Source organism: Artemia franciscana, chromosome 3 (assembly GCF_032884065.1).
Source record: "Artemia franciscana chromosome 3, ASM3288406v1, whole genome shotgun sequence".
In the NCBI taxonomy this organism is placed as follows: Eukaryota; Metazoa; Arthropoda; class Branchiopoda; order Anostraca; family Artemiidae; genus Artemia; species Artemia franciscana.
This window is the reverse complement of record NC_088865.1, coordinates 28929378-28952145: the sequence shown is the minus strand read 5'-3', so window position 1 is coordinate 28952145 and position 22768 is coordinate 28929378. Positions and strand designations below refer to the sequence as shown.

Genomic DNA, 22768 nt, shown 5'->3' with positions numbered 1-22768 from the left:
CTACCATACCTTTGATGGAAAAACGAAGGCTCGGCGATATATATTTCGTAATGACGAAAGACAAGCCGAGGTAAAACGAACCAAACAAACTGAAACTGATAGCGATGATTATTAGGTTTTGGATTTTGACATGGATAAGGTCATCAATGCCTACCATACCTTTGAAAATAAAAAAAACCTGGACAAGATAAATCGTTGGAAGAAAACGAAGTTTTTGTCCCACCACCTGGGCCATTAAAAAGCAAGGGTTTGGTGATATATCTTTCATAATGACAAAAGACAAACCGCAGCAAAAGAAGTTTTTGTCCCACCACGTGAATATTTAAAAGAAACAAAGTTTCGGCGATATGTCTTTCATAATGTCAAAAGGCAAGGCAAAAGTTAAAGGTCCAATAAAAACAAAATAATTACAAAGGCACTACTTCTAACTTGAGATCTTTTTGGACGTTATGACACCAAGAAAAGGCTGAAATTCTCTACGTTTAGAAGAGTCTACGTAAGTTTCATAGTTTGGTCAATTCCAAACTATTGGTTGAAACTGAAGGTTGCTAGTGCCTAGACTGCATGAGCTAGTGGTGTAAACTTTTTTGGGGAAATTGCTCTTGACTGTCGGCATAAGCTTATCAGATTTCAAGCAAACCTTGGCCTCATCGAGGGGAATGTAGCTGGGGCTCAAAAGTTGTAGACGCTACATAAATACATGTCCTCTTGACTCTCTTCCCCCATGGTTCTCGTTCATAACTTACAACTAGGTCTCTGCATTTTAGTGCAAAGGTCATTGCAGGGGAGGGGCGCTAAATCGGAATTTTTTGCGTCCTATTAGCCCAAGGTACTTGTCCCAAGTCTGAAGCTGAAGCAAGTCAAGTCGTAAAGAAGATGGACCTGTTGATTGGTGACTAAGGAGATGTTGGCGATGGGGTAACGTGGGAGAGCCAACATACCTTTATATCTCCAATCGGGCATTTCAAAAGTCTTTGTATGCTTATGATTGAAACACGCTGCTACCTGCCTACTATCACTAAATGCAGCTAGCACTGAGCTTGTTTCTCCCCCCAGTCAGTTCTTACTTGTTTTTTTTTGTGTGTGTTTTTTTATATATATACTGAATCAGGGGTTAGCTTGTTTCTCATCGAAATAGGACTTGACCCGTTTTCGTAGTCACTGTCTGTTTTTTCCAATATGTGTAGCCACAGTGAAGCTGTCAACCTTTGAAATTTCCAGAATGGTACGTTTCAAGAACGAGTTATGCACGAAAAATCTTGTCATATATCAGAAATTTTGTGTCAGGCTTTAGACCAGTCACATTTCACCGACTCAACCGAAATGTAGAATTTTTTTTCTACAGTTTCTTATATATTTGACATAACTTGCCTATTTTTGACGACCATTTTAAATCTCTGTCCCACCTTCCAATGCCCTTCCCCCTCCCTTGAAAAGGTTTTCTACGTACATGTCTCAGCAGGAAATACATAAACTGCTATCGTAGACCCAACTCTCTGGAACTTTGCTTGTTTTAACGGAAAAAAATATCTGTCTTTCTTGGTTCAGAAGTTGGTTGGATTGCCACTAGTGAACTTTCTAATATCACTACTTAGAAAACACCAAAGGGTAAGCTTCGAGTTCTTTAGCAGATACAGAACTCTTAAAGTTTAACAAGCACATGTAGTGCTTTTTTTTTCAGCTGCAAGTACGGGAAATCAAATGACAAACTCAACCGGAAAAAACGAACAGAAATGACTAGAATCAATGGGCGGCAGCACTTTCGACCCTTGCGAATATGTCCTTTTTCGAATCATCAGATTGTTCTATTTATAATTCTTTAAAGATTTTACGAACATGGGATTAGGAAACCGTCAGACATCTGCACTGCTTTCAGATGTTAGTCTAACTTCAGTTTGAAACTTCCTTCCTCTTTCCCTCTGGAACAGAGCATTCCACTAGAAAAGAGAAACATGACACAAAGAAACAAACGCATAGATATTAGAATTCCGATCCATCTCAGTTACTGTAGGTTCTAGCTCAAGGACAAGGAAAAACCATCCTCTTTGGCCCCAGCCATGAATTATAAGCAGTTTTCCACACTTCAATGTAATAGCAATCTGGCCTGAGGTTGGGCAGTCTGCCCTGACTTTTCATAGATATTGCAGAGGTTAGAACTTTTCCACTGTCTGGCAATAAACTGAAATCGGCCATACGAGAAAAAATAGGGCTAAACCAACGTGCTGCCTTTTCAACACAGTTATGAGCTTTTTTTAAACTAAATATTTGACTTCGCGTTATAGTATTGTTACATCCTTACAAAAAACGTCGGTTAAGCCGAAGGCTCCTTGAATAGTCTGTTCATGTGCAGATTTTTGTATTTTCAGAGATTTTTAAGTATTCATTCAAAAATATGTATCATTGTTTTAGATCATAACATATCAGTTCGTGATAGTACTACGTGTAGAATTCAGATATCAATGACGAATATCAACAACTTACATAACTGTCTATTAAAGAGTCTTAAGTTTGTAGTATTGTATTTTTGTCAAAACAAGGGGGCACACACGAGTCTCAAATCCTTCAAGATGAGGAAAAATTGTAAATAAAAATTGCAGCAGACTTCCTGGTTCAACGAAGCTGGGAACTTTGCGTTTCCATCTCAGATCACTGTCAAACTATGCACTAAGCATTTAAAAGTAGGGCGAAAAAGCATTGAGCAAAGGGTTTTGGTTTATACTTTAATTGAAAGCACTACTAGAGAAGTTTCCTTTGCAGTTTTGTAGGTATAACAATCTAGTTATAACCAATACGGTGTTTCGTCATAAAATGGCCCATAAGTTAACATGGTATTCACGTGATGGTAAGACAGCAAACCTTACTAATTATGCTATAGTAAACCGAAGACTGGCTGGGTCAATACAAGATACTAGGGTATATTGGAGGGCTGTTATTGATGTTAAAAGTAAAGATCACGATCTAGTAGTGTCTAGGGCTAATTTAGAGCAGAAATTTCGGAAGGGTAAATACCTCTCGGGAAGTTATGATGTTGGTAGACTCCAGGATGAGAATTTGAGATAAACTTTCGAGGAACAGTTGAATGCTAAACTTGAGAGTTTAAAATTTGATAATGTGGAGAATGATTGGAATAATGCTAGAAAAAACAATTTGTGAAGTTGCTGATAGTGTCTTAGGGAAGAAAATTGGGACTGCAGATGGGGATATTAGTGGAAAAGCTTTATCTTTAATGGAGAGGAGAAGGGGCTTGTACAAGAATCATCTGAGTGATAAATCATATGAAAACAAAAAGAATGTAAAGAAAGTGGAGGAAACATTAAAATAGGAACCAAAGAGATGTGAATTGTATGCCATGGACAAATTGCCGAGGATCTGGAACATGCAGCTAGACGGCATAATAGTAAAATATTTTACTGGCATGTTAATAAATTGAGAGGGAGTAGTCAATCCGGACTTTTCTCGGTTAAAGATAGGAACGGGGCTACAATTAGCGATAAGGAAAGAGTTAAAAAAAAATTGGCAGAATATTTTGAGAATGTGCTAAACCGAGAGAGTTGTAGGAAAAGATATAGAGGAAAATGAAAAAGTTTGTGATACCTTGGATGTGAAGAAAGATGTTTCTTGTGAGGAAGATTTAGCGACAGTTCTAAAAGGATTTAAAAAAATACGGCTACAGGTGCTGATAGTGTCGTAAATGAGTTTCTTGAAGAAGGTGGCTCTGAGGTTAGAAATAAACTATTGAAGACTATGACTTAGATTTTTGAAAAAGGGGAAGTACCTAACGATTTTAGGAAAACTTTAATTAAACCACTTAATAAGAAAGATGATAAGAGTGAGTGTGGTAATTATCGAGGTATTAGTCTAGTCTCTGTAGGTAGCACATTACTTAGTAATATGATACTTATTAATATGATTAATTAGCTATACACGACAATAACACTGCTGCGGTTAAGGTAGGAAATGAGGTTACCAGCTGATTTTCTTTAAATCGGGAGTTAAGGAGGGTTATGCTCTATCCCCCTTTATATGGATCATTTTGATAGACTTTGTCTTAAGGAGCACGGGAAAGGTAATGGGAGACTACGGAATCAAATGGGGAGGAAAAACTCTCCTGGGCTTAGATTATGGTGATGATTTAAGCATCCTAGATGCAAGTTTGAGTAAAGTGAATAAACTTTAACAAGTTTTGCGAGTTCAGGGGAGCTGGAATAGGTTTTGAAATTAATGTTAAGAAGACTAAGTCACTAAGGGTAGGAATAAGTGGAGATGAAAAGGTATAGTTGGGTAACGAAAAGATAGATCAGTTGGGTAGCTTCACTTACTTGGCAGTATTATTAATAGAACGTGGGAGCACTGAAGATGTTAAAAGTAGAATAGCAAGGATTAGGGTATTTTTCACAGTTAAAAAAAGCTTGGAAGAATAGGAGGATAAGTCTACAGACCAAGATTAGAATTGTGGAGGCTACAGTGATGACAGTGGCCAAATATGGCTCTGAAGCATGGGTGTTCCGGAAAGCGGATGAAGATTTGCTATATGTTTTCCAGAGAAATTGTCTACGGATTGTTCTGGGTACCCGGCTGACTGATCGTATTTCGAATAGTATGCTGTACAATGTAAATTTGATTCAATCCCGCTTTCTAGGGCTATAATGAAAGAAAGGTTGAGATGGCTAGGGCATGTTCTGTGGATGAAGCATGACAGTTTGCCGAAGATTGTCTTTTTCAGCCACTCGCCTAGGGCTAAACGGCTCCTCGTCTGGGGTGGGAGGATGTCATAAAAAAAGATTTGAAGGAAATGGGAACTTCCTGGGAGGGTATATAGAGGGAGGGTTTGAATAGATTGGGATGGAGGAGGAGCGTGCGGAGCTGTGTTGGCCTAAGGCGTTTTGGTGCTGCAATGAGTTGTTAGAAGTAGTAGTAGTTTGACTACTATAAGGGATAGTGATTTCAAGTAGTAACTTATTATGTGCGTATATCTGTACAAGCTATTGAAATATCGCCTTAACTATTTCTATATTAACTGTTTCTGTGTTTCCTGGAGCGTCATCTATTGAGCCATACATAGTGATGAATAGCCAAAATTGCCTATGGATGGTGTGACAAGGTGCTTGATATATTTCCCGCGTCAAACTGCATCATTGCCATGGACGTTAACAGAACCAAGAATTTGATCGCCAGAATGGTCAAAATAGACCTATTGGTACTAGGATTATGAGCTGAAATATCGAAGAATTTGACTTAGAAATATAATTTTACAAAACCACCTGTTTGTATCGTCTAACACCAGACCCCTCTTTAGCCTTTTAGTGGGAGTAATAAGCTTTCGCGCCACTTTAGAAGTCATTTTCCCAAAATTCATTTCTCAAGCAAGAATCAAGCGATATTGTGTACCAAAGAAAATACGGTAAATCACAAACTTCATTTCGACTGGTTCGGTGTCTCTTGTTTACTTTGCTTGAAAAGGAAGCATTTTGAGTCGGGTATAAGTACGAAGTATGAAGAAGAACTTCATACACGCGAAGTCAGAATGCTAATAGGTTTATTTTTGTGAACTCTTTACAAATATTATAAATGGTGCCTCTTCAATCCTGAGCTTTTATGAATTTCCATCTTGTCGGAAATACTTTTTGGTTGTAATTAAAAGAAAATTTCTGAGAATTTCGTTGAAAATTGTTATAGAAACTATGATTTTGATTTTAAGAAATGGTATGAAGTTGCTGTAGAGATAATATTGATTTTTTTTTCAACATAGCTTAAAATGATGTCTGTCATTACTCCATTTAGGTTAGATTTAACATTTTTTTAAATATATTATTCAATTAATGTTATCTTAGGAATCTTTTAACTTAATATACGTCAGACATTATTTGTGTCATCGATTGATTGATTGACTATCATAGGAAGATATGTTGAAATGCTCAACCACTTCTTGTATCTTGGTTGCCTACTTTCTTCTGATAACTGCCATAGCTCTGACGTGAAACATTGACTTGCACTTGCTAGCTCTAGCTTCCGAAGACTACCAAACATCTGGAAAAGTAATCATGTATCCAACAAACTCAATGTGCCTTTTCACAGTTTAGTAATTCCCATAGTCATGCATGAATGCAAAACATGGATATTGAAAACCAAAGACGAAAGAAAACTTCTAGCTTTCGAGATGATATGCCTTTGTCGTATTACCAGAATCAAATGCACTGACCGCATCACAAATGTAGAAGAGTGCCAAAGGCTCCAGTTCAGCGAAACCATTCTGAGTAACATTAAGAAACAGCAAGTCGCAACTCAATTGAATGGAGCCGGATTGATTCCCAAAAATCACACTTGAACGATCTCAGCATGACCTTTGTCCACGAGGCACACCACGAAAACGATGGACAGAGGATTTCGATTTTGGCAACGTCAACTTAGCTCAGTTATTACGTACTGCATCTGACAGAACAATATGCCGAGCCCCAAAACGTTCAACGATTATGGTTGGGACCTAAGTAATTGAGTTCAACTAGTTTAAGTAAGGAACTAGTTGTAATATTTTCAGCTCCTCCGCTAAAACTGAGAAAAAGGAAAGTCACAGAAATGTCTTTTTTTGCGCAGAATTAGCCCTGCCATTAGCTTTCTAACCCATTTGTTATCTTAGTTTTTTCTCATTTATTTGAGCAATCCCTCAAAGACCCATCTGAAGGAACCACAAGAGAATATTGCCTAAAATGCTAACAGATCTCTTCCCCAATGGAAAAACATTTTGATTCCCTCCCTCCTATATGTTGGGCCTTGGGACGCCTATGTCTGTTGACAAACTTCAACACCCAGCACTTTAGTACTTTTTGTGTAGTTTATATTTTTTTCTAGTCTTGGTTCCTCCTGTGCTATCCAAGGTGCATCGTAAATTAGCTAAGAATTGTTAATCTTAATATATCTTGCCACTGTCAAATGTGGATTACACCACTGATTTTGTTGATTATTATCCTTGTTCTTCTGCCTTAATATTTTCTCTAATATAAGTTTATCTTTGAATAGCAGTCGGTGCTGCTTTTGGCTGCACCGACTACACGAACAAATTCTCTCCAACCAGGTGATATTTAACCAGATGATGTACTGAACTGAGGAACTACTCTAATAAATGATCTTGGCTGGGTTCGAAGCTTTTACAGGCTTTAGAGGGACTGAGACAGTTTTTGACTAGTTTGCTTAATTCTTGTACGAGGTGATAACATTTGGAGGTCCAAGATCTTCTAGAATGCTGGACGAGGTAGCAGCCTCTCCTCTCTCAGCAAATGCGAGTGGATTCATTTTCTGTTAATCGATGATGCCATTGAATTTTTATTTCAGAGTATTTGTGTTTGTTCAGTATGTCCATATTTGCTTATAATGTATTCTTTGTTTCAGATATCGCTGCCTCCAGAAGATTTAAAAAAGCCCAAGTCCAATAAAACAATTCATTGTGTATTCTTTTTTGGCAGTGAAAATTAGTAAGTTGTGTATATACATATATATATAGATATATATTTGCATTTTTTAAAAATTGAACCTTGAAAGGGACTTCTGCTTGTTTATCTAGCAAAAAATATAATCAAGTGGAACTTTGGAGCTTCGATCCTTGCAAGTGAGTTACTCATCGCCAGCGTTGGTTCGTCAGGTGACTCCCACCAGGTGTTTGTGGATGGAAGTCTTACTATGCGCAAGGAATAGTTTACGGTTTCTGACTTCAAGAAGAAGAGTATATCATAGGGTTAGGTTCTTAAAAATGGTTGTTAATCCTCTGTTAAACACCAAGTATCGAAAATACCTAAATGTGTAGCTTCACAAACGGGGGGGGGGGCAGTTGTTTTTCTGAAAACTAAATTAATCGTGAAATTAAGTATGCTGATATACAGTAAATAATTAAGAATTTACCTGTTTATGTGATGCTAAAAAAAAATAAAGAAATAAACGAAGACTCGTATCACCAAAGGCATTAACAGTTATAGAAAATTGTTTTCCCTGGTATCTGAAAAAAAATTGAAGGTTAAAGATGAAAACGCGGAGCAGTCATGACAGAAAGTCGTCCGTGAATAGCAATGGATCTTGTCCTGCTGCTTTCATTTTAGCCTTGCAAAATAAAATAAAATTCCTTTTGCAAGGTATTTAAAGAAATATATATTTAAATATACCTTTGGTTTGCTCTTTATTGTCTTTAGTAAATGTTTTACGAGAGCTTTGAACGATCATATTTTGTATTAACAGATGTTGCTTGTAAAACATAAGGCGAAGACCGAGTCTACGCTTCTTTCGAAAAACTAGTAGCCATAGCATTTCTTTCGTGCAAAGAATGCCATACATATAAATGGGTTACATAGATCGTTGAACGACTTTGGGAGATATGACCTTCCAAACATACGAAGAAAAGTAAAAGCGTTTAAAAAGAAAAAGTAAGTAAATCAGTAATCAAGTAAAACAGTAAGTAAATCTTGTTCTGAAGAAATAAAACACGATACTCTAGTCTTGGGAGGGTGAGTTTAAGGGCGGCACCATCATCTTTATTTGTTTTAAGTTCAACTACAATGTTCCTTTTCAATTCAACGTTTTTGAGTTTTGACGAGTTTAAATGAATAGCAGTGATGTTGACTAAGAAGTTTTATTAATAATATGAGCTAGCGTTAATTAGCAAGATAAAAATTGCAATTTTCGTCCGTGTAGGAGTAGCCGTCATAGAAGTAGTCATGAAAGGGATTTTGAGGGTAGGAACGTTCTTAGTAGGAGCAGTCGTTTAATTTTCACTTTGAAAGAAATCAAATATCACTAGTTCAAATACGCATCTTATTTTGATTTTCCGCTTCTCTATCAAAACTTAGCCTCCGATTTCTAATCAACAAGCTCAAAACCTTTAAATACCACCTTTAATGAAAATCAAATTTCATTTAGGAATTGTGTAATTAGCATGTTTTGACTATCAACATCTGTGCTGCAAAATTAGTCTTAAGTTATTATTAGACTTACTTGACTTAATGCTCCTGCCGAAATGCTTCTGGCGGCGAGAGTGATGCTACATGGTGCCTCCATTTAGACCGGTCTCTTGCAAAGATGTGGACGTCCTCCTGAATATTTGACATGGCTAAGAAGGCACCTGTCGTATCCTTCCATCTGGTTGGGGGACGACCTCTTGGGTGTTTCCCGTCGTGCAGTACGGGATTAAAGTAAAAAATTGTTCGTGCGGGAGTGTCGGGGGGCATGCGAAGGAGATGTCCGTATCAGCGTAGTGTTCGTTGGGCAAGTCGGACTGGGAAGGGCGTTTGAGCAGTTAACGCCAGGAGGTTCTCGTTGCTAAAAAATCGTGCCAGCGTAGTACATCAGTGCGGCGAAGATGCTTTGTTTGGGCTATATTTACGGTGCTAAGCACAGACTGAGTGGCTGGCCAGGTTTTGGCTCCGTAAAGAAGCAGGGATCCCACCGAAGCATCGTATATGCGCATCTTGGTCCTACGGCTGATAGAAGGTTTCCTCCAGAGGGCACTTAGTCTTCCCATTAGTGTTGAGGCTTTGGCAATTCGGTGCAGTAGATCTTTGAGGATTGATCCGTTATTTGAGAGGATAAAGCCAAGGTATGTAAATTCATCAACAATATCAGCTGGTTTGTCACCGACCATTAGGACTGGCGGGGGACGCGTTGAGTTACGGGGTTCAACAAACATCACTTTTGTCTTCTGCCAATTAATCGACAGCCCTATCTTTAAGGTTTCATCAGCAAGGATATGTAGGGCTTCTGTGAGCTTGAACGGTGAATCGGAGACAAGAGCAAGGTCATCCGCAATAGTCAGCGTCTGAAAGTACTCTATCACCGTAATGCAACCCAAACCGGAGGCGGTTTATGGTCCGAGTCTTAATGTAGTCGATGACACAATTATATAGCTCTGGAGCAGCAGCACAGCCCTGGCGGACCCCAGTATCGATTTCAAAGATGGGCTGCGTCTGTCATTGATTTGCACGCCGCTCTCAGTCCCTTCGTGGAGCGACTCGAAAAGGTTGCAGTACTTCGCTGGTAGTCCCGTTGTTTTCAGTATGAGCCAGAGTGATTGCCGGTCGAAAGAATCAAAAGCAGCCTTGAAATCCACAAAGGCAACATATACTTTTTGTTGAAATTCTCGATTTTTTTCTATCAGCTGCCGCATTGTGAATATTTGCTCCACGGTAGACCTTCCTGGCATGAAGCCAGCCTGTTGGATTCTCCGTCGGCTTCTGAGGAAAGTGGTTCAGCGGTCCAAGAGGGTCATAACGAAGAGCTTCCCGGGCACAGAGAGGAATGTGATGCCACGATAGTTGGAGCAGATTCTGCAGCTGCCTTTCCGTTTCCAGAGAGGCAGAATGATGCCCGCTCGCCAGTCTTTTGGAATCCATTCTGTACGAAATACTATGGAAAACAGTACTTGGAGCCAGAAAAGGGTTGCTTCCCCACCATATTTCAGCAGTTCTGCAGGGATACCACAGACTCCTGGGGCTCGGTTGTTTTTCATCCGTTTCAGAAATTTCAGAATTTCTGTAAAGGTAAAAGGGTGTTGCACACTTCCACACGGGGCCTCAGGGGTGCTAGATGCAACTTGAAGGTCAGGGTCGGGCTGACTAACACAGTCCAGGCTTAGAAGTGAAGAGAAGTGATCCTTCCAGGCAGACAGTTGAGCCCTCTTGTCAGTGAGAATATTTCCACTATTAGATGTGACAGGGCCTAGTGAGGATGGATTTCCATCTGTAAGATCCCGAAGGTGTTTGTATAGATTGCATGTGTCACCCATTCTGGCGGCCTCCTCGAGATCGGTGGCCTTTTTCTCGGTGAACAGCTTTCTGTCTCTGTGGAGGATTCCATCTCTTACGCCATTTAGACGTTTGTAGATAACCATGTCCTTCGCTAGGCGTGCTTTGCGACGGAGTTCAATAACATCTAGAGTTTCCTGCGATATCCAGGACTTCTTTCTGGGCTTCAGACGACCGATAGTACTTTCGATCGAAGGCAATACGCCGTTTTTTAATAGTTGCCATGCTTCTTCAGATTTTGAAATTTGACCAAGACAGTCAAAACGGTTTGAGATGGAGACAGCATAGACTTGGCGCATGTCGGAGTTTGCGAGATTATTCAGGTGTAATTTGGGCGGACGTTGATCACTTTTCTGGGCTTTCAGGCGTAGTCTAAGGTTAGAGACGACACGCCTGTGGTCGGTGTTTCCCAATTCTGCCCTTCTTTAAGTTCGGCAATTAGTTATAGAGGAACGCCAGGACACGATTATGTAGTCTAATATCTTTCTTGTTCGTCCGTCATTGCTATACCGATTATACCAGATATTTGTGAACCTCTTTCCTTTGAAAATGGGTGTTGGTGATCACGAGATCGTGCATGTTGCACAGCTGAAGGAGCCTTAGCCCATTGTCGTTCAAGCAGTCGGGTGTTACAGGTCCTAAAACATTGTTCCAAACGCCGTCTGTATCTCTGACAGTGCCGTTGAAGTCGCCAAGAAGGGCTTAAACATCATGAGGGGATACACTTGCTAGGATGCTAGACAGCTAAGCGTAAAAACGATCTTTCATCTCATCTGAGGCTTGGTTTGTTGGGGCGTATCAGACAATGATGGTCCATCTTCCATGTTTGTGCTGGATTTGCGCTGTTAGTATCCTGTCTGATATTTGCTCGTAAGAAAGGAGGTACCTCCTGATCCGAGAGTCTAGCACAAATGCGACTCCATTAGTTTTGGTACTCTGATCACTCGAACAGATTAGGTGATAGCCTTCACCAATGTCTTCAGAGTTGTTTCCTATAAGGCGAGCTTCAGTTGCAGCCTGCTACAGCCACACCAAAACGCTTGAGTCACCCTTTGCGTGGAGTGTTTGGTTAGGGGGTTCCCCCATATCCAGTGGCACGTGGTCAGCAGACCAAGGTCTGCTTCCTTCCGGACGAGAGCTCCACCCACCACCATATCATTTATTATTAGCCAACTTAGATATTCTTAAATGCTAACTTAGGTGTCAAACGGCCTTTTTCTGAATATTTGTTGAATCTGTTTTGATTTTAAGTTTTTATATAGCCATATTAGTGTCAGATGTGTAGTAAAAGATTCTTAAATACCAACTTTGGTGAAAATCAAGGTAAAGATCAACTGCTGATGACCTAGTATTGAAGTTAACGAATAGTTTTGTATGATTAAACGACTGTCCTAAGAAGGGTCTATAAAATCGTGAAAAATTGCGATCTATGAGTTTATTATGTTCTAAAGTTTAAGACAAAATGCATCAAGACACTGCAACTTTTTGCTGAAAGTCTGAAATATCCAATTTGTTCGCTATTTCAGAATTTCGGTCTGATGTCAAAGCGGCCAAAATTGTCGTTTAGCAGCCCTTCGTGTCTTAAAATGGCACTTATAGCTGTGCGATTTGTTTCTTTACTTGACATCAGTAGTAGATATTCAGTTTTAAGCTCAAATGAGCTCGTCCCCATTTTTTACGACCAATGGTTTGGTATGGTCACCGCTACAGGGAAAGAAGAATAAAACAAAACAGTTCATACTAGATGAAAGTAGACCATGTACTTTGTTAGATATTGGAAAGGAGGCAGTACAAGTCGAAATTGGGCTCTGGTGTGATAAAGTCACTGGTATGGTTTTATCGAGATATGAGCCGGGTCGATCAGATAAAGTCTCAAAAATAACCCGAAATAAATTAATGTCATTTTAATCTGTTTACTATTCTCAATAAATGATATTTTTAATATGTAAAGGTCATTGTATATTACTGACGTCAGGAATGATCTCTGAAGTTTGAGAAGATACTCTGTGTTGACTTTTACCTGAAGTATTAATTCAGTTGTTTGTATAATTTGGAAACTAGGCTGATCGTTATATATGGGATTCAGTCTTGTCATGTTCAGCCCTAGAACAGTGATTTTTGGGCCCGAAGAACTTATGGTGTAGCTCTTATTTAATAACATTTGTCATCCGGTCCAAATGTCTACGAAACCAGTTCTCTAGAGGTATCAGAAGACTGTTAGTGGTTTTGACTGACTGCAAATTTCACTAATGTTCTGTTTCGTTCTAGCCAAACTGATATTATTCGTCGCCTACTTAAACAGAGCTATTGGATTGATTTACAATAAAATAGCTGAAACCGGTGGTCAATGGTATCAGTTTAAAGAGTAGTGTTATTTGATTTATTTTAGTTTTCTTGTTTTTGGAACAAGAAGAAGAACTTCTGCAGTCTTGAAAAGTAAGCGGATTGTACAAAACAAAATTTATATTCTTAGGATATTTTAAGCTGTAAAGTGTTCGGAATAATGACAAGATTATGCTGTTAGAACGACATGAGGTGCAGTCTTGAAAACCATTGGACTTCAAACACTGGAATTTTAACGATATACAAGTTGTTTTGATTATAGTATTTATTGCTTTTCTCTGTCGAAATTGCAATTTCCACAAAGCAGACATCTCAAGAAATAATTTTAACTTCGATGTGAAATTTATAATAATTTCACGCTAAAAATTTTTTAATTTGTACTTAAATTTTCTCACTACCAATGCCAGAATTCAGCTTTATGTTTTGCCCGTGCCTCCGACGAACGCTCAGTCAAGCAACATTCCTCTCAAACTTGTAAGGTAGATTTGCTCACTCTCAAACATCATTGGATGTTGATTTTCAATGTCGTTTTTTTATGTTGGTGTAAAGCATCTACTAATTGAAGAACCAATGTTCTAGCCGATATGAATTTCAAATAATAATTAAATGGGTCATACAAAGCGTACGTCGTTCAGAAAGACAACTATGAAGAATACGAAGGCATGTATGTTTTCTGTCCCTCCGACCACCTCTGAGCCCTTCTTTGTAGACATTCAATTTTAAGGCTGTCTTTTGGAACAAGAGGGAAAGTTGTGTAAATTTTTCTGCTAATATTAAAAAATCTGTGGAATTCATATAATAATCGTAATGAGTTTCATTTTTAGTGCCTGGATTGAAGAGCAAAATGTGAAGCCGTATGCTCGTTTCAAAGAGCAGTTCAGTAAGTCGAACAAGTTCCCGAGTTTTAAGGAAGGATTGGCCGCTATTGAGAAGGCTAGTCAAGAGCGGAAAAACGAGGAAAAAGAAAAGACTGAGGTGAACGAAGAGGTATTTTTTTTATTTAAAACAAAAAATTCATGCAAGCCATTCGTTCTTTGACTGGGGGCATATAAGGTTTTTTGGAAAGGGTAGTTGGATATACTTCGGAGGGGACTCATTGGAATGTTATTCAGAATTTTTAGTCCCTTTTTAAGAGTCAAAGTGATCAAAGGGTAGCTGCCCTCCCCCCACACGCTGTTTGTTCCCGAAACACGTCCAATAGAAATTTTGAGAGTCATGTTATTTTAAATAGTCCAAACGTCATGTAACAAGGCTTTTGGGGTTGATACAAACCAACAGAGCCTGGGGTGAGGGGTGTAAGTTACGCCGCGGGGATATTTAAGGTTTTTATGGAAGGGATGGTTGTTTAACTTTAGAACAGGCTCATTTGGTTGAAAATTGGAAGTTCTAGTTCCTTTTTAAGAGTCAAGAGTGATGGAGGGTATTTACCCCCCCCCCTCCCCAACAACCCCTCAAAATGTACCTGCTACTACTGCTTCTACTACTTTTACTGCTAGTAATAATACGCTATTACTGCTACTACTGTTCCTACTACTACCACTACTACTATGAAACTACTACAATTAAGGCCACGCTTATGAAGTTTAAAATTTGACTGAATACTGAGGAAGAATTGGAACTAAATCAAAACACACTATGCGCATCCAGATTGTCAAAATTTGTACCTCAAGAACTGATTTGGGTTTGACACTTTCGGTTTGAAACCTTCGGAGAATACTTAAAGGGGAAGATCAATTGACGAAAAGGTAATATATGCATGTCTCTAATAACACTAATACCGCTGCCTCTTTAACTAATACTACTACTGCTACTAAATTACTCCAACTGCTACTTCAATTGAAACAATTTGTAAGGCTTAGAGTATTAGGGTAAAGAGTTTGTTAAGGTGAATCTTCCGGGGCATCCTAAAAGCACAGTTCAACTGACCAAAAGGCAATATGAACATGCTACTACCGCTTTTAGTACTGCTGCTACTACTTCTATTACAACACTAACATTGTAATTACTTCTACTATCACCAAAACTACTGGGATAATAGTACTATTAAGACTAAATCTATGAAGTTAAAATTTGAGAGAATATTGATGATAAATTTGAACTAGCAAAAGACACTATGTGCATTTAGATTGTAAAATAATTTATCTTAAGAATTGATTTGTGCATTAAGTTGGAATTCTCAGAGAATACTTAAACGGGAAGATCAATTGACCAAAAGGCAATATATGCACACTACTACTAATACTACTACTGCAACATTTACTAGTTCTCCCAGTACTATTACTATTGCTCCAACTGCTGTTTTGATACATCCATTTTGTTCAGCATAGTAGAACGGTACAGCAACTATGTCTTTACGAATATTGGTTATGTCCACCCCCATAGTTATGCAATTGGACCATTATGCTTTAGAACTGTATGTTTCTTTAGACTAAATGGAAAGTGTTGTCTATAAGACGCTTCAGAAATATATCGAGAACGACTGGGGGTATTAAGTTGAAACTTTTGGAGTTACTACTATTACAACTTTTACTCTTACAATTCAAATAAATAAAAAGAGTGCAAGTGTGTCCAGGTTGTCAAAGAGCATAGATAGAATCTTTTGGGAATGATATTAGATTTTATTTTTCAGGTCAACTTCAGTTGTTGTAAAATTAAATTAAAAAATACTGTTTGTATCGGGATTAGAAATTATTGAAAAAGTTTCTCCAACACACAATTAGCAACCGAAACTACGAATTCTTATAGAAAAGACCAAAAAATATAAAATATTAAAAATATGAATAAGACTATGTCATTAAAAAACGAACTGAAATTAATTTAAAAAACTTTTTCCACAAAACAAGTTTTTCAAAGAAAAGTAAAGAGCTCCATTAAGCCAAAAATGAGCGGAAATAGAGTCAAATAATCTTCCAAGCTTGTATACTACCACAAGTTACTATCAATCAGTAAATGAAACTCAAAACGAACAGAAACTACATAAATAGCCGAGTCAAACTCAAAACGAGCAAAATAGCCCCATGTCTTCTCAAGACCAGAAATAAATTGTGCTTTACTGAAAACTATATACGTTTTAAATGTTTTCACTTATTTTTACTTTCATAAATAAAAAATTATAAAAACTTTAAGGAATAAATATCAGTATATGTCAATTAAAGTGACAATCCACGGTCATTTGTTTTTTCCTAAATCTAGTTATGAAAGTTGCCAATTGCTTACATATAAGGTTTTCATTGGGAAAGGAGGACATGTTTGATCCTGGGTCTCCAAGAAGGCCTAGGGTATTAAGGTGAAACATTAAGGAAATGAGAGGGATGCCGAACTCAATCAAAACACACTATTTGCTTGCTGGCAGTCAAAAGGGAATATCGGCAATATTTAAGGAGTGGTTGAGGGTATTACGTTGAAACTTTCAGGGTATGCTGAGGGTAAGTAAAAGAGTGATCAGCGGGTAACCAGTCCATCCCCCTCTTTGGATTTTTTGTCCTCTCCTCTCCTCAAAACTGGTCGAAATGTTGAAATAGTCATTTTGTTCAAACTAGTCAAAAGATCTAATGGGTATATACATACCTCCATAAATATATATATATATATATATATATATATATATATATATATATATATATATATATATATATATATATATATATAAATACCTCCAGGGATGCGATGCTTTGCCCCCTCAGCCGTGGGACAAGGATTGTAAATTATGCCAAATATTTGATTCTGGGTGTGTCCGAAAAGCCTAAGGGTGAAACTTGGAAACATGGTATGCTAAACTAAATCAAAAGGCACAATGTGCATCCCGTTTGTCAAAAAGGTGGATCTGTAATGTGTTAAGAACGGCTGAGGGTATTAAGTTGAAACTTTTAGGACATGTTGAAGGGGACTTGAAAAGTGGTTGGAGGGCTACTAGATCTCCTCCCATGCCCTTTTTTGCTGCCCTCCCTCCAAAATTACTGATCAAAATTTTGAAAAGCCATGTTGTTTAAAGTAGTCTTAAGGTCAAATAACTATCTTTATATATGGCATAATCCCCTATTGCTGTTGAGAGGGATGCCGATCACAACCAAAATCGAATGCAATGTGCATGCTGATTGTCGAAAAGGCGTACCAGTTATATCTACGGAACGGCTGAGGGTATTAAGTCGAAACTTTCAGAGTATGTTGAGGGGGGTATTGAAAGTGAATCCTATTTTTAGCTGTCCCTACTCTTCAACACTATCGCAATTTTGTAAAAGAGATTTTTTTTCAAAATAGCCAAAATTTCTAGTAACTATGCCTCCGGGGATGCATTGCCCTCACAGCCCCCAGGGCTGCAAACTATTCAATTTGCCCTTTTTCACATACAGGACTTATTAATAGGAAAAGCGAATGTTTGGTTCTGGTTGCATTCGAAAAGAGTAATGGTATTAAAGTTGAACTGCGGGGAATGTTGGGGGGTATGTTAAGCTAAATCAAAAGACACTGTATGCATCCGGCTTATCAAAAGGTGTATCTACAGGGTCTTGATAACCGCCGAGGGTATGAAGTTTAAAATTTCAGGGCATCTTGAGAGATGTTGGAAAGTGGTTAAATTGCAACCTGCCCCCGTCCCTTGTCCTTTTAAGCTGCCCCCACAAATGCATTTGAAAAGAATTTTGAATAACTATCTTGTTCAAAATAGCTCAAAGGTCAAATAAATATGCCTCCGGGGTGACATAATACCCCACAGCCCCTAGGACAAGTGTCCTAAGTTATATAAAGTGCCCATTGTTTATATTAAAGGTTGATTATTAGGAAAAGGGGACATGTTTGATCCCGAGCATCCAAAAACTCTAAGGGTATTTAGATAAAACTTTTAGAAAATTATTAAGTGGGATGTCAAACAAAATCAAAACACACTGTATGCAGGATAGTTGTCAAAAGGGCGCAACATCAATATCTAAGGAACGGCTAAGGGTATTAAGTTGAAACATTTCAAAATATCATAGTGCATTCAGGTTGTCAAAAGAGCTTATCAACAACAACTCACTAAAGGCTAAGGCTACTAAGTCATAAATTTCATTGATTATTGATGGGGATGTTGCACTAAATCAAAAGACACCAGGTGCATCCAGGTGGTCGAAAGGGTGTATCTGAGTGTATCGATTTTGGTCTCCGCAGCGGCTATGGGTCTTAAGTTGAAACTGTCATGGAATGCTAAGGGGGATATTAGACAAAATCAAAAGACACTATATGCATCCAGGTTGTCAAAACGGTATATCTTCAATGTTTCAAGAACACCCGGGGAAGGGTATTAATATTGAAACATTCAGAGAATGTGGTGGGAGATGTTAAACTTAAAGACACTGTACATCCCAGTTGTTAATGGATGTAGCTGCAATATATCAGGAAAGGCTAAGATTAGTAAGTTGAAAATTTCAGAAAATGTCGAACAGGATGTTTTACGAAGTTAAAAGATACTGTATGCATTCTGGTTGTCAAATGGAATGTCTGCAATATCTCAGGAATAGGTAAGACTATTAAGTTGAAACTTTCAGACTTTAGGGGGATGTTGAACTTAATCGAATTAAACTATATGCATCCCGGATATCCAATTTGCTGGTTTGCCATATCAGAGAATTGATTGGCTATCGGTATTTAGTTGAAACCTTCAGGGATGTTGAAATAAATCAAAAGTCACTATTTGCATCCCGGTTTGTCAGAAGGGCGTATCTCCAATATCTCAGGAACTGCTAATGACACGACACTTAGTTGAAATTTTTGGGAATGTTGAAATAAATCAGGAGACACTAATTGGAATTTTGTATTTTAATGTTTAAGCCAGAGACATAAAAAAAAAACTGTAAAAATGTTCATCATATTAACCAATAACAAAACTTCAGCAATGACACCTGGACAGCAATAATTAAAAAAAAATTGAATAGAAGGTTTTCAAAGAAAAGTAAAGAGCCGAATTAAACTTAAGAACAGCCGAAATAATTTTCTGTAATAATTCAAACTCTTAAACAACCAGAAATTACTATCTAGAATAAATGAAACCCAAAACGAAGAGAAAAAAGTCATTGCAAACATAGGCTACTAATAGGCTATAGATAAAACGTAAAATAAGTAAAAATTAAACTGAGTATTCAAGTCAAACCTAAAACAAACAAAAATTACTAGAAACAAGAGTTTGAATACCGCCCCTTTCCCCCTCCTTAACCGTAAAATTTCAAAGCCTACTGCGTCATTTGCGATTTACTGAAAACGAATTATATTATAAACATATCTGTTTATATTTACGAAATTGAAATATAAAAATCACAGTGAAATAAAATCTTGAATGGCTGAGTTTCCTGATGTATTAAATATTCAGTTTATTTCATTAGTTCTTTCCAGTCATCTTGATCATTATGGAGATTTATTTTTTATTTGTATACTGTTGTTTATTTAATAAAAAGCACACTGTTCAAGATACATATAGTTTTAAATAAAACGCAAATGATGCAATAGGCTTTAGACTTAGATAAAATATGTTGATGATATAGCATATTGAGTCTAGCTACATATTAGAATCGGAATTCCTATCAGAGTTGGGACTGTGGAGCAGAATCAGGATCAGGATAATTTTGTCATCGTCCTTTCTCTAATCGAATGAAAATGTCTTTAGACCCTGCTCAACTTTTGATATAGCTGGTTCACTTGGTAAAGAAGGAGTCTAATTTAAAAAGTAAATGTTCTAAGAATTTTATTTTCATCTCAATGCTCTTTGCCTTGCAAGTACTTGCAATAGAAGTAGTAGTTGAAGTAGTAGTAGTAAATGTAGCAATGATAGTAGCATTAGTAGTAGTGTGCACATATTGTCTTTTGGTCATAAAATCTTCCCCTTTTAGCAATTTCTGAAGGATCCAACTTTGTACCTAGGTCAGTTCTAGAGATAAGGAGTAATGTAGTAGTAGTAGTGGTAGCAAAAGTAGTGATGGTAGCTGTAGAAGTATTGGTAGCATGCAAGTATTGTCTTTTTGATCATCTCCCTTATCATTTCCTGAAAAATCCAAATTAATATACTCAGTCATTCCCGATTTACGCCCTTTTGACCATCAGTATACTCATAACATGTTTTGATTTAGTTCAACACACTACCCAGCATTCTCTGAAAGGTTGGCTTGAATGCCCTTCGTCTTTTTGGAAAAGTTCAAAATACATACCTTTCACTATAACATATACTATATGCAAACAATGGACGAAATTCTCTGAAGACTGTGGGGAGCCCAAAGACATAATTACTAGATCCTTCAACAATGATGAACAAAATAGCTCTCTTAAAATTTTGATTGGATATGTTGGGCAATGATAGACTTGCGGGGAATGGTTGCCCTCCATTCTATTTTGACTCTTAAAAACGGCCCTAGAACTTTTGACTTCCAATTAAATAAACTCCATCTAATCAAAAGTTTATACGACCGCCAGTTCCATAAAAACCTTATATGTCCCGGGAATAACTTACAACCCTTGTCCCTGGGCTCTGAAGGGGGTTTTATCCACCCTGAAGACGTTGTTTTATGCTCTGCAATATTGTGAACAAAATGGTTATCTCACAATTTCGATCGTATGCGTTGGGGGAAAAGAGGATGTCAGTAAGGGGGAGGGGTAGTTGCCCTCTATCACTTTTGACTCTTAAAGAGAACTACAACTTTACTCTGGGGGATGTGTCAACCCCAAAGGCCTTGTTATTTGATCTTTGGACTATTTTTTGAGCAATTGGATGTCTCAAAAGTTTGTATCAGATGTATTTCGGTAAAATACGACATACGGGGGGGGGGGGGATAGCTGCCATCCGATCATTTTGAGTCTTAAAAAGGGCACCAGAACTTCTGATTATTAATTCAATGAGCTCTTTCGAAAGTTTTGTAGAACCACCTTTCTTGATTGGATATGTTTAGGGAAGAGATGGGCGTGGGGGGGGGGGTTGGTTGCCCTCTGATCACTTTCAACAATTAAAAAGGACACTCAATTTCCAATTAAATAAGCGCATTTCGAAGTTTCTACGACGACTCTTTCTATACGAAGTGCCCTTGCCTAAAAAATATTGTGCCTACATCGCTCTTTACTTAGGCAACACTGTTTCGTTGCCTATGAAACTATAAACTAAGTGAAGTCAAATTAAACAAGCTTTTACCTGACGAAGGCAAAGAGAGAAGCTAGAAAATTAAAACAAACAGAAACTGTCCTAAATATGAGAGGTCTGCCACCGTGTCAATCCACTGCCCTTTGCATTAAGGTTCAACTTGCATTTTACTGAAAATTTATTTTAGTTTACTATACACTTGGCCGGTATTCGTGCGTGTTTTATATTTGATAATGGTTTGGTAGAAAAATTAAAAATATCGAAACTTAAAAAAGTACACTTTGAAAACATGCATCTGCTCATTAAAGTTGATATTAACTTTATCGTTAAGCTTGCGGAGAGGGGAATGTCTAGGCAGCTCACGTATGCTCTTTTTCAAGTGGAATATCACCTTCTTTTCATTCGTTTAATAAAAAAATCTAAGGATTTTTAAGAAATAGTATTTTACCGAATATAGTTTTTTTTTTTTTTTTTTTTAACTAGATCTGCAAAATTAACCGTCTGTATTCTCAGTTGTTTTTGTTTTTTTTGTTTTTTGATGTAACGATATTTGAAGTTGTTTTTGAATTATCTTTGAGGTAAGTAACTTTTAGCCCTGCAGGATGACATTGAAATTGAAATCCGTTGAAATTCGTAAGGGTCAATGTGTATTCGGTATGGATATTGTAGATGGGTCAGCAATAGTTAGAGAACCCTCTAATGCTACATTCAAATCATCACGGTAAAACAATTATTAGCATTTGTATCGTTAAGAGACCATTTTGATCAAGTTTTTTTTACAACAATTTAATTCATTCTTCATTTTGTATTAATCCTCGTTTTGGGGACTATCCTTGAATAAAGTATAAAGCCAAAATTTATAAAGTTCTTTGAAGCTGAAATTTTAGAAATTCCAAAAAGTAGACTTGTTGACAGTGGCTCCTAATAGTATCGTTTGAAATAATCAATTTTCCTGAAAACATTCTATGTTTTGTTACGTGATATGTTCTTCAATACCAATCCTAAGATATTTCAATTTTCAGGTGGAAGACGAAGTGAGTGATAAAAGTAGAACTATTGAAGAAAAAAGTGAGAATAAGAAAGAAACTCCAAAGGCAAAAAAGAGGACATCGTCAGTCAAAAGTGTAAAAAAGGTAGGTCCTCTAGTTTATTTTAAACCCCGACTCTGCTATAGCGAGTGTTAAGGCAGCAAACATTTGCAAAAGGTGTTTTATATCAAATTATGACTCGGGTGAAAAATTGTTTGCTAGCACAAGCGAGTATAAAAAACATATGCCTTAAACAACAAGTAGAATAATAGAAGCGTAGTAAGGAGTGACCCTGCTCAATTGTAAACGGAAGTCTAAAAAACGAAATTTTGATACGAATAGATACATCAAAAGAATCGGATTTTTATGCTGATTAAAAAAAAAAACCTAAAAGTTATAGAATCTTAACGAAAATCCCATTCAGCGTATCAGAGAACCCCACTGTAGAAGTTTCAAGCTCCTATCTACAAAAATGTGGAATTTCGTATTTTTTTCCCAGAAGATTGATCACGGGTGCGTGTTTATTTTTT

General features: G+C 37.5%; 1 protein-coding gene across 2 annotated transcripts in view; it reads left to right on the top strand.

The window, feature by feature from the left end:
* Window positions 1–22768, top strand: part of LOC136025127 (cytokine-like nuclear factor N-PAC) — a 129040-nt gene that overhangs the window by 14800 nt on the left and 91472 nt on the right. The window contains exons 3-5 of one of the 2 annotated variants that reach the window (XM_065700872.1): window positions 7384–7466; window positions 13946–14096; window positions 22233–22343. In XM_065700872.1, the coding sequence (XP_065556944.1) occupies window positions 7384–7466; window positions 13946–14096; window positions 22233–22343 (345 nt within the window). Of the gene's footprint in view, window positions 1–7383; window positions 7467–13945; window positions 14109–22232; window positions 22344–22768 lie in introns of both variants that reach the window. The other variant, XM_065700871.1, reaches the window with a different exon arrangement.